The 13353-nt window shown below is 37.1% G+C and overlaps 1 protein-coding gene across 3 annotated transcripts in view; it reads right to left on the minus strand.

Moving 5' to 3' along the window:
- Nucleotides 1-13353, minus strand: part of ARL13B (ARF like GTPase 13B) — a 50418-nt gene that overhangs the window by 31459 nt on the left and 5606 nt on the right. For all 3 annotated transcript variants that reach the window (XM_082050566.1, XM_082050567.1, XM_082050565.1), the window contains 2 exons: nucleotides 11860-11930; nucleotides 9179-9428 (listed from right to left, as the gene is read on the minus strand). In XM_082050566.1, the coding sequence (XP_081906692.1) occupies nucleotides 9179-9428; nucleotides 11860-11930 (321 nt within the window). The remainder of the gene's footprint in view (nucleotides 1-9178; nucleotides 9429-11859; nucleotides 11931-13353) is intronic.

A 13353-nucleotide genomic window follows, 5' to 3' on the forward strand; every position in this document is an offset into this window, starting at 1 on the left:
ATTTTGCAGCAGAAGTTATTTCTGAAGTGAAGAGAAACAAGCAGATGCAGAGTGCTTTTGCTTTCCATAATCCAAATGGCTGGTTTCTTCCCTGTACCCAAGTCCTTTCAGAATCAAATGAGAAATAGCACTCTAATGCAATTAAACAGAAAATAACAATGCTACTGAGAGAGAGAGGAAAAAAAAAAAAGTTATTTCCAAAAAGAAGAAAAAACCAACAGCAAACCAAACAAAAATACAAACAAACAATAACACAAACAAACACTAAACCTGAACAAGTAACCAGGAATGCATTTCTGAAGTCCTTTATGCTGTGGAAAGATAGAATCAATATTTGGATACAGTCAGAGAAAATTGTGCTGCAATTCTGCAAGACACTAAGCAAGCTAGATGTCTTTAATTGCATCTAATGGAAATACAAAAAATCAATCTACCATCAAAAGGCACTACAGAATTATTTTCACATTGCGATACTTATAAATAGTTAGATTCCTTCCTTCCCAGCTTAAAATTGCAACTGAAATTAACTGTTATCAAAGTACAGCCAGAGGTCTGAACCTTAAAGTGAAAAAGTATATTTACACAGTAGCGACAAACAATAAAATTAGATAATGACGCCACTGATACTGTTACACAAAATAATCTCCCTTAACTGTTAAAAATATATGGAAGCTATCTTTACATTCCAAGGGCAGAGTAAAAACTAGCCAATAAGGAATACAGAGAAAAAGTTGCTACAGCCGACGTGCTCTTCGATACATATATGGATGGATGTACAGGAACATATATCATACACACAGAAATATGGACTACAAAGAAACATCACCCCATCATATTTTCCTGGTTTTACTTTTACAAAAAACAACAGTACATAGCAGATAGACCTTTCCTTCTCTCCTGGGCCCTTAAAAAGAAAGGCATTAGCGTACTTCTGTGAAGAATTATTGCAGCCAGCCTTGACAGAAGAGGAAAATACAACAAACACCACCTGTTTACACAGCACCTCCCATGCATGAGGTGTTCACACAAACATTCTTATCTAAGAAATGTGTTCCTGGGCTAGCCCTTCCTCTTCACACAACATGTATTTCTTTGAAGTAAATATGCTCTTGTTAAACAAGAGCTGTCTTCAAATCCTGGAAGAAAACTCTAGTTTCATGAATACTCAGGAAGACAGCTGCCTATCATAGAATAATTTTGGTTGGAAAAGACCCTCAAGATCATCGAGTCCAACCATAACCTAACTCTGGCACTAAACCATGTCCCTAAGAACCTCATCTGTATGTCTCTTAAACACCTCCAGGGATGGTGACTCCACCACTTCCCCAGGCAGCCTGTTCCAGAGCTTCACAAACTTTTCTGTAAAGAAATGTTTCCGATCTAAACCTCCCCAGCACAACCTGAGGCCATTTCCTCTCATCGTATCACTTGTTACCTGGGAGAAGAGACCAACACCCTCCATGCTACAACCTCCTGTCATGTAGTTGTAGAGAGAGACAAGGTCTCCCCCCTCAGCCTCCTTTTCTCCAGGCTAAACAGCCCCAGTTCCCTCAGCTGCTCCTCATCACACTTGTGCTCCTGACCCCTCACCAGCTTCATTGCCCTTCTCTGAACCCTCTCCAGCACCTCTATGTCTTTCTTGTAGTGAGGGACCCAAACTGAAAACAGGATTCAAGGTGGGGCCTCACCAGTGCCGAGTACAGTGGCACAATCACTTCGCTAGTCCTGCTGGCCACGCTATTCCTGATACAAGCCAGGATGCTCTTGGCCTTTTTGGCCACCTGGGCACACTACTGGCTCATATTCAGCCGGCTGTCAATCAACACCCCCAGATCCTTTTCTGCCAGGCAGCTTTCCAGCCACTCTTCCCCAAGCCTGCAGTGTTGGCTGGAGTTGTCGTGACCCAAGTGCAGCACCTGGCACTTGGACTTGTTAAATCTCATACAATTGGCCTCAGCCCAATGATCCAGCTGATCCAGATCCCTCTGTATGGCCTTCCTACCCTCCAACAGATTAACACTCCCAACTTGGTGTCATCTGCAAACTTACTGGGGGTGCACTCAATGCCCTCATCCAGTTCACTGATAAAGAGATTAAAGAGAACTGGGCCATAATTCCAGTAGTTTTGAGCTGTATATTGGTTAGAAAATGGCAAAACAGAAACACATATAACACGCTGCAGAAAAACTGAGAGTAAACCAGAGAGACTTGTGAGAGGCTTTTTCTTAATGTGAGGTGCTATTAACTGAAAGTAAATGTTATTAACTAAACTTACATTGACATAATGAGAATTTGATATAGAGCATTCAAAATGATTAACAGCAGAAATGTTGCAGTAATCATTAGGATAATTTTCCAGTGTTTTTTTAGTTGCATAGTTATGCAGAAGACAAACAAATTAAAGCAGGGTTACTAGTGCTCTAATGAGAAATGTGAGATATTAATGGCTCTAAGACCTAAAAAACAGAATAATAGGTAGAAATTAGCTTTCTACTAAAAAAACCACAACTGTCCAGTGATCTCTTTGATATAAAAATATCAGCCATAGCACATGGACTTGTGTTTCATGTCAAAGCAAAAATCAAACAGACAAAACCAAACAAGACCACACAAAAAAACTCAGCACACACACACACAAATAACCCCAAACAAAACCAGTATCTGCCTACATTATATGAAGTCTAAGTGTTCCTGTCTGATAAAAGAACAAAAAAATTCTGAGAAAAGAAAATTTATACTTGCGTACATATAGAAGTCTTTAGGATTATGGCAGAAGAATTGACCCATGATTGTAAGAACTGCAAGATCTCTATCTTTCTACAACTCAATTTCCCCATACATAACAGACTGATTAACTACTTAAGCAGTTAAGCATTAAATGAGGCCTACCTGAGCAAAGCAAATATAAATAGTAGTAACACTGAACAGTAAAAAAAAACCTTAATATAAAGTTTAACATCTTCAAGTAGTTTGTACTGAATCAATAACAGCCAATAACATCAACACTTTAGGAAAACTGTCTTACAATCATACTGAGATACCTTCATAGGTAGTGGTAGATAGTAAGATGCCACAGCACCAAATCAATTTGAAGCAAGTATCTCACTGAACAACATCAGAACCCTTATATTCCCATATTACTGTAATATAGAGTATCTTGTACCAACCCTATGCCTACATTGCACAATTCAGCCTATTCTCTTCCCATGCTATTGGGCCTCTACTTATCCCTGAACAGAGGTCTCTAACCATTCCTTTACCAGGGAGGACGAGGAGCAATATTTGTCTTGCCCTTTACTTGTGTCAGCAGTCTCTCTTCTTACTCCTGGCAAAAAAGAAGAGCTGCCATGTCCATAGGTGTACTATGGGATTTGGGCATACCATAACACAATTGATGGGATGGAAGAAAACATGGCAAAAGGAAGAATGGGCCAGTGACTCCAACTCTACTTTGCTCCATAATGAAGATTGCATCTCAAACTCTTTAGTAATGGACCCCGTTCTTCCTTGTGAAATGAGACCCCTGTACCCGTGATCCTTCACAGCAGTATCTTGCTAGCATTAATCACAGTATAAATTTGATCACAAACAAAAGATGTCTAAGAAATTATGCTTCTTGGTGACCAATGATAGGACAAGGGGAAATGGGTACAAACAGGAACACAGGAGGTTCCACTTAAATATGAGAAGACACAGAACACTGATCAGGCTGCCCAAGGAGGTTGTGGAGTCTCCTTCTCTGGAGACATTCAAAACCTGCCTGGACACATTCCTTGTAACCTCATCTAGGTGTTCCTGCAGAGGGATTGGACCAGCTGATCTTTCGAGGTCCCTTCCAATCCCTAACATTCTGTGATTCTGTGTGACGTTAATTCCCAGTGCTTCTCAGAAAGGACTGCCGCTTTTTTGGGCAGTTGTAAAACAAAAGGAAAAATATTCTGGGGAAATGTTCTCATTAAAAGAAATAACAGAAATAGTGTATTTACTAGGTAGAGCTAGAATTAAAAAAACAAGCAAAAAAACCCCCAGATTTTAACTTGAAGAAAAAAAGTTGTGTTTTCCAGAATAAAACACATACATTTTTCAAGGACCTATTCTTCTACTGGAAAGATTTTAAAGTACTTGTTGTGGATATAATTTTCCACATACTTCATGAAATAACTGAGGGCCTCATTCGCACACCTCCCTATACATTATAATCAAAACACTTTTACTGCACACATCACAGTCCTAGCTGGACAACGTATCCAAAACTGTTCTCCCACCTCGGCTCTCCGCTTTCTTCCAAATACACACAGCTGCTCATCTGTGTGACAAATTGTAACTACACTGTCTTTGTGGACGGTACCAGAGAGCAAGCCCTGGCCCCTGGATAAAGTGGTGTGGACTGGCACCGATTTAAGATATTTGGAGCAAAGAGCTTTTGGAGCCCTTCCTCTGGAGAGGACTGGTCACATCCACACTACAGCACATGATCCCAGTCTCCCATGTGCTGCATGTGGCATCCCTCTGGCCTCAGGACTTAAATACATAATATTATTTTATTTTTAATTCAATATGTCTAAAATAACAATCAGTGCAATGCATCTCAAGGGAGAATTGTTCATGCTGATATTACATGCTTAAAGTTTTGCACACATAGCATGAGGGCATGTAGTGTGCAAGACCTGCTGACGCAGCATTGGAGACCTGTCCTGATTAGTAGAAGTTGAAGTTGGTATGGCCTACACCTTTACTATCTGACCAACCTACAGTGTTATACAGACATGCCCTCTCAGAAAGAGGGAGGACACGGAACTGTTTCTCTCCAAGAAGGAAGAAGTGAATCAGCTACCACGTACACAGTACGGCTCATTGTGGTGACAGTACCCAAGGAACGACAAAAAAAGGGGAAGAGGGGAGGGAGTGAATGACTACATCTCTTAGTGTAGACAAACCAGATAATCACTGTGCTGTTCAAAATGGGTGACTCTCTAGCCTTTCCTGGTGACCCCTAAGTGTATTGCTGTTAAAGTCTGGTGCTGTTCTTGGGTGTTGTTTTTGTTTGTTGTTTTTGTTTATTTGTTTGTTTTTGTTTTGTTCAATACAACCTCAGCTCCACATTAGTAAATGAGAAAATCTTGAAACTGAAAGAATCTTCAGACCATTGAGTGAATATATGGAAGAGTGGACAAACCTGTCATCACGTTAACAGCAAACAACAGGAGAAAATACTTTTATTTTAATGTTACTATCAGAGATGTTTTTACTGCAATGCACTAGACCCCATACTTACAAGCAACATTATCATTTTACAGGAAGAAACATACAGTTACCTAAATTATGTTTTTTCTTTTAAAAACTTCAAATATAAAAATTAGATATATTTAGGTAAAGGAACTTCATGATTCAGCATATATTTTACACATCAAAATTTGCTTACCCAAGTAGAAAAAGCTTTTCCTTCACTACTTTTATAGACCACTTTTGCAAGGACAGTTAGTTCCTACAATAACCATACCACTGACTTAAATCAAATTCATATGAGTAGAAGAGAGAGAACAAAACTGATTTTAATCTAATCACTTCACCTATTCTTAAAGGCAACAGCCAGCCAAGTACTTCGCTTGTTGCACTGCAACCAGACCCAGCATGTGCTTCCTCAGCCAGAGAGGAAATGCTGAATGGAGAAAGGGAAGAGAAGGAAAAAGAGGTTAAGTCTTCAGAAACTAGTGAAAGAGATTAGAGAATGTAAGAAAAGGTGAGCATATTAGAGAATGTGTTTATTCATTAGTACAGTTATACAAATTGTATTATGTTCTCTTGGAATTATTATTGAAAAAATGATTTTCTAGAAGCATTCAACAATGACACTCTTAATCCAAATCATAATGTTCTGAATGCCAGGAATTGTACAAGTAAAACAGGATGAAAGTTCTAGTAAGCATTAATTTACCTAACAGGGAATGCAATTTCTACTTCAAGCTTTTCTTTTATATATGCTGAGATAGTCCATGACAGATTAGGAAGAGAACTCTGACAGATCAGAATTATTGTCTAGAGGGAAATTCCAGACTCCTTACCATTGCTAACACTCCAGTATCATTCCTTTCCAAGTTTTGTTAACTAATAAGGAAACTATTACAACGCATAGCCACAGATATGTTATTGATAACCTGATAATTGGAATGTTCCTTTACTAATATACAAATTTAATTATCTGATGAGCAGTGGTTTATTTCAAAGGTCCATCTTGGTTACCAGTCATGAAGATTTTATTTTTCCTGATCCCACTTGCAAAGTTAGTTTTATCCAGATAGATGAAAGCCCATAAATACGAAAGAAAAAGGTATACACAATGATACACCTGATACTGCATATATAGTAATTTCTGCTGCTGCCTTCAATATCTAGAATGGACTTACATCCAATCTTACAGCATGCTTATATATACTCCATTGCACAAGATACTGCACATAGCACAAGTTGAGGTAAATAACTTTAGACTAAAATTCAGTACTGACTGTTGAAATTTTGGTATATTAATTCAATCTATGCTTAAAAAGAAACATTAAAATCCAGTAGAAACATTTTAATTGTTTCATCCAGATCAAGTCACAAATACTCTTTCATCATTCTTCAGCACACACACACTCTGAAGCTATAGGTCTCCTTTTCATTCCAGATGATAACTGGTAATTAATGAAACATTAATGAATACAAGCTTTGTATTTAAGGATACAAATAACATTGTAGAGAAATAGGTGAACCTACAGACAGCATAGAATAAACGAATTACACCTTTTATTCTGCTTCTCCTTGTTTATTTCAAGTGCTGGAGGAAAGCAGTAGTCCAGACCAGAGACACACTTGTGGAGTGTGGAAATCACAGAGAAGGAGTCTCTCTCCTCTGTCATGAAATTATAACAGTATTCTATGAAAAGAGAAATAGATTGTGCTCTGCAGTGTAAGAGCATGGGAGAGAAGGGAATTACTTAAACTTCAGCTTTCTTGGATTTAACACTCAGGCATCACTGTATTGTTTTCAGTAAATACTAGCCTTCACACACACATGGACAGACTAAAATGTACTAATTAGAAATTTAGCAAGATATTAGGGATCTTATTGCTACATGGACACCAAGTATGTTGTTATTAAAAAACAAAATGAGAGCTGAACATCCTTAGAAGGAAATATTTTAAAAGGCTAACTTTCACCACAAATTAGGAAATCTGCTGTTTGCTTTATTCTGCTCTTCATACATTCTCATTTTTCAGTTTTAGGGACTAAAGGGAAAAAACATTTATGCCACAGAACTCTTATTGGGCAAGTATGAGTGACAGAAATTTGCATCTCCAATCAAAGGCATCTTCAGGAAGGGAAGGTACACAGGACCAGTTTAATCTCATTTACTGAGCACTTGATACCCACAACACAAACACTAGTGCACACTGACTGCTTCACAGCGTGCAGGCTTCATAACATAAGAAGTGCTTCAAATATCGGAAAAAATTCTAGACTTTACATGATTTGAACATGCCCAGAAGCATTACTGTGCCATTAACACAGACACCAAACCAAAACCAAAGGCAATACAGGAAAGAATTCTTAACTCAAGATGCAGGCTCATATAGGGAGCATAAAACAAAAAACTACTGGGTCCCTCCACAGAACTGGGGCACTGCCAAAGCAAATGCTGTTCAAAGGCTGATTAACTACTGACATGGATCGAAAATGTAAGATAGAGTCCCACAAGTCCCAGGAATGTGAGTGGGCTCTGCAGCTACTCTATTATAGGATTAGGGCATAGAGATTTCTATGAAAGAAACAAAACAAAACACCAAAACAACAACAAACACAAAACAAACCAACAAACAAAACAAAACAACCAACCAAACAAAAAAACAAAAAACCACAAACAAAACAAAACCCCAAAAAACAACCAACCAAAAACGCAAACCAAAACCAAAAAGGTAAAGTTGTGTTTCTTTAAAAACACTGCACAGTTGTCAACTGTCACAGTTGCATTTTCATAACAGATTTGAGTTGAACTAGCTGCATTAAGTTGGTTTTACTGCCCTCACTGTACTAATACCATTCAGATTGCAAAGGAAGTTAAAATCTAACCTATTTTTCAACATATATACCATTAGGAGTGCTGAACTACACTCCACTTCATTGAAACAATTAGCCAGCTTCACCTTCAAGTCACCAGAGCATTGCTACTTCTTAAAAGTAGACGGCCTTCCTCTTATCTTCACAGATTCTTTACAATATCACAGAAATGTTGTGTAATTACTGCAATATGGAGGTCTTATGCCCACCAGACATAAATATATTGTCCTGATAAATAATTTTAAACTTTCATAGTTTACTTTGTAACTTTTAGATGGTATTTGTCCTCAAAGACCTTTTGTGTGGCTGAAATTAATAGCATGTTATTTCCAATATTTTACAAAACCTAGTTTTTAAGCAGAAAAGCTCATGAGTCTACCAGTTATGTGAAAGAAGGTCTCTAGACCTTATGAAACATTAAGTATTTTTTTAATTAAAACACATGCACTGAAACAAAAGCACATGCCACACATTATTAAAGTAAGCCTTCTTTAATGAGATTTTGCTGATCATGTATCAGCAGCACCACCATGTGTTAAGTGAACAAAACATTTATTGCTGAGAGATTACTGGTATTGCAGAATATAGTCAGCCATTTACAATTTAAGTAATTGAAGTAGGCCTAAATAGTAACAATATTTTTGCACCATTTTTCCCATGCCAAACTTGCAAAGCCTTTAGCCTATCATACCATTTCAAGCAATATTACTATTTTCAAGAGTTAAAAAAACTCACCTCATTATTTTTCCACTGATAATAAAAGACAAGAGAAATCAGTATCCCTGAGAAGTATTAAATAAGATCTAATGCCAGATGCAGTGAATGGACTCACTATATCACTATTTACCAATCAGGAAGGATGGGCTTTGTTCACTAGTACGATACTAAGATTGGCATAAAATAAATACTTCAGAAAAACTGTAAAACTAATTGCAATATTGTTTAATGCTAAAGTTACAGTAGTATTACTGTACTTTATACTTATGTTTATACTTTACATAAATGCTTCCTTAGAAAGTGCATTGAAAGTAACAATTTAATAAATATTCTCCTAATAATCTGAAATTTTGTAACGTTACTTACACTAACACGGGTTTTCCTGATATCTTAGGGCTGTTTAAAACGTCTATCATGGCTTGCTTTGTTTCTTCCATTCTTGCAATGTCACTGGAATCCACAACAAATATTACACCATAGGACTCAGCATAGTAATTCTTCCAGATATTTCGAATTCGTTTTCCACCTCCTAAATCAAAGATGGTGACTTCAAAGCGTCCCTGTTTAAGGTCAATCTTGGAAAAACCAACTGTTGGAGCCACATCTTCAGGAGACTCTGTCAGAGTTCAAAGAAGAAAGACTTCAGTAAAATGTGTCCTTAGTTCTTTAAAGAGGATTTTACATTGTGATTTGTGTAGCAAAATGTATATTTTAAAAACATGGAGCAAACTCTCCCTGTTAAGTGACGCCATATTGCTAACCACATTTTTTTACACTAAGATTTTCCCTCTCCTGACATAATTTCAAACTAATACACTAGTCTCTCAAACAGTTACTTCACATAAATTTAGACAGGAGCATTGGGGCCAGGGGTGGGGGAGGAAAAAAAAGAGCCAAAATGCGATTTTTAATATTTAATACTACAGTTAAATTGCAGTGTTGTTTAGTGTATGGCAGTTTTTACTTTTCCCCTCACCACCAATGCTCCCATCTAAACAGTTACAGTATTTGCATGGTATTAGTCCAAGTTTGAGAAGAATAACAAACAAAACAGTTAATAAATTATGACCTGGGAAGCCTTACACTCTGTTAAATTTATTCTTTATCCCTCAACGGTTGCCAAAATAGCTTCAAAACTTCAAACCAAAAGTTGAGATAAAGTGACTAAAACCATGTTCTGAGATCTAAACTACTTGATTCACTTTATTCAAGATCAGGTTTTGGCCTTTGTTTTAGTTTTGTTTGTTTTCAGTTTGCTATACAATATGCTAAAAACAAACAAACAAACAAAAACAAACAAAAAACCCCAAACCAAAACAAACAACAAAAAAACCCCACAAGCAATCAAACAGCAAAAACCAAAACACCACAAACACACCTGTAGCTTTACATTTAATACTTTTGCTTCCTGTCTTCCTCTCCAGAGGGCAAAGAAAGCCTGTACTTGCCTCACATCACTAAGCTGCAGGGGGTGTTACCTGGATCTCTGCAACCGTTTTATGTAGGCTTGCTAGCACAAGGCAGGAGAAATAGATGTAAAATTCAGCTTGTTTAGAGGAAGAAATAAAGGCACAGTCAAAAGCACTGAGCTCTGAAGAGGAGTGCAGAAGCTAAATCATTATCAGACTTCTGCTACCACATTCCTTTTTTGAGAGAATCCTTCATACACACACAGCTGAGATGGGGATTCATAACAGACTGCCTGGCCAGAACAGCATAAGCCAAGGCTCCAGCAAGAGAGGGGTCCCAGGACACCATTTATGAAAAACTACAGCTTCAAAACTCAGCAGACCTTATTTTGAAGAATGTTTTGCACATGAGCTGGAAGTATGTGCTTTTACAAGAGAGAACAATGTGAACATAAAGGTTGGGTAAGGGTGAAAGCTATCAATGATGAGGGGATATTGCTGAAACATATGCTACTATTGTACAGTGAGGTCTCCAATAATGCACAGTCTTCAGCATAAAAACAGGGTCTGCCATATAGTCTGCAGAGCCATTTTGGCAAATACGACTTCAGTGACTATGCTGATTTGCTTAGATTTAAGAGTCCTAAGAACTGAAATATACTTGGTTTCTGCTAAAACCCAGCAGTCATAACTGCAGTCTTCTCCTATAAGTTTTATGACTGGTACACAGCCAAAAATCCATGTAAACTCTAAAGACTAACGTAAGGTTATAAACTCTGCAAGCCCTGTTAAGGAAAAAAATGCTTTCTACAGCAGGTGCTATTTAAGCCCTGGGAAACAGTCACAGAAGTTAGAACTATCTTTTGCTGGAGTTTCCCTTTAGAAATACCCTCTTTAACCCCCCCCCCCCCCTTTTTTTTTCTTAAAAAAACAAAAGGACTTTTAGAAAGAACTCTCATGTTTAGCTGATAAAGGTATTAAAGTTTATTGAGACAGAATGGAAGGCTAAATAATGAAGCCCTCATGTTTTCAGGACAAAAATTCAGGAATAAAAGTGAGAGAATATTAATAACTTTATTCCCACTTAGCAAGTTTGTGAACTTACATAACACATGTAAACAAAAAGTCAAGGTGGAGTCTCCAAGTCTGCCAAAACACTAGTAAGTACACTCTTGTTATTACACAAGATGAAAGCTATTTAGAAAGACAATCCCACACGTGGAAAAATAAAACCAAAACCATAAAGAAGCTTTGTTTTGATAAGTACATGTTTTATCTCAAATTAATCTTGCTTGCACATGTCACTGAATGGTGCAGAGCACGCTCCAAAAAATCAAGTGGTCTCTTACTGAAGCAACTACCTAGAAAATTGTTACCTTCAAAAGGTAAGACCCCTAAATATTTCTCCATCTGCATGTCTTCACACCATGGGGCCTGTGACATACCCACTTTGTCAACCACATTTGTACCACTTTTGGTGGTACAATCACCAAAACTTTCTTTCAACAATATGGGAGGATGAGAAATTAAGAAACAAAGCAATATTTTTAGATTGAGATTTAGATTTTAGATTGAAATTATTAATTATACTCTCTCTTTCAATGTTCTATTTAGATGAAAAACAAATCAATTGCTTACCTCCTTGAATTCCTCGGACTGTAGCAGTTTTACCAGCATTATCGAGACCCACCATTATTAGGGTCACCTTCCTACATAAGGAAAAAAAAAAAAAATATGTATTTTTCAAGTATTTTTTCTTCTAGCTATACAACATTTATTCAATTCAGGTTTTTAATACATGCATAGCAAATTTACCACAAACTAGTAGAAATAATAGGTATCAAAATACCAAGTAGCAGGCTTTGTTACAATTGTATATCTGATGTTCAATATGTCAAATTATCTGATTAGACAGAATAGACAGAGCAGCAGAACAAGGTATGAAATGAGAAGTCTAAAACTGCACTACAAGTTTCACGAGACAATGATTTTGCTTTCAATTTATATTTGCTTGATGAAAATTAATTTCATGGTACTGTAAATTTTATCCATTTTTTGGGGGGTGGTCATGGTCTCTAACTATTTCTGTAATTTCATTTCCATTCCTCTGTATTTTTACTGTCTCTCTGCCTCAAAGTTGTGTCTATACTAGAAATACATTTGTCTCAAACAATGCATCTGAACAACACTACAGTACACAACACTTGTGCAGACAACATCAGATGCTATAAAAAAAGTGGCACTGGTACTCATTGTGCCTTTGCTTCAAGGAGGAGCAATCTAGACTGCCAATGTGCAGACCAGTGGTATTGAGTATGTACAATATACAAGCAAAGTGGCAGACAGGTTAGAATTTATACCAGGATAGGATTTTAAGCAAAGCAATAGGGAAAGTATGTACATGTATATCTCAGTTGTTCCTCCGAGTCACAAAAACTCAGAGGAGTCAAAGAAATTTGCTCAATTTTACGCCCCCTTTAAGTGAGGGAATACTAAAAACATCGTTATTTCCAATCTTAAAACGCGCGAAGTATAATTCATGCAAGTTTCTTCAGAAGAGCCAAAAACGTCTGAGAAAAGAGCCTAAAATGAAGAGTAGTATGGTCACAGTAAATTATACTTTAACAGTAAGATAAAAATCAGAACAGCCACGAACATTTATAAACTCACAATTGTCCATAATACCTTGGTGGTATTAGAAAGCAATTCAATCCAATATAGTTCTTTGAACAACAGCACTTTCTATAAAACCTAAACTATGTAGCATTTAAGAAAAGAGCAAATCCTGCTACATGAGTGTAAAGTATAACTGTGTGGTGTACCATTTTTCCCTTTCCCTGTAGCTTGTAAATAGTTTGAAAAAAACAATGCACTATCTGTGCCTCTCTGCTAACTTGAGGGAAAAGGATGCAGGATGTCAAAGTAAAAGTAACGGAAACAGATGAAAACAGCAGAATTCCATAAGTGAGAATGGATCACCAGGCTACTCTCAAAATGCAGTATTAAGATACTTAGATAATAGTAAGAAAACTAGTATTACACTGGGGCTATAGTCTACTCTTGACAAAGTGTTTTAACACATTACATTTCAGAATCTCAAAATGCAAAAACTAAATCAACACGACAAAAAGC

This window comes from Streptopelia decaocto (genome assembly GCF_964273445.1).
Source record: "Streptopelia decaocto genome assembly, chromosome: 1".
NCBI lineage: Eukaryota > Metazoa > Chordata > Aves > Columbiformes > Columbidae > Streptopelia > Streptopelia decaocto.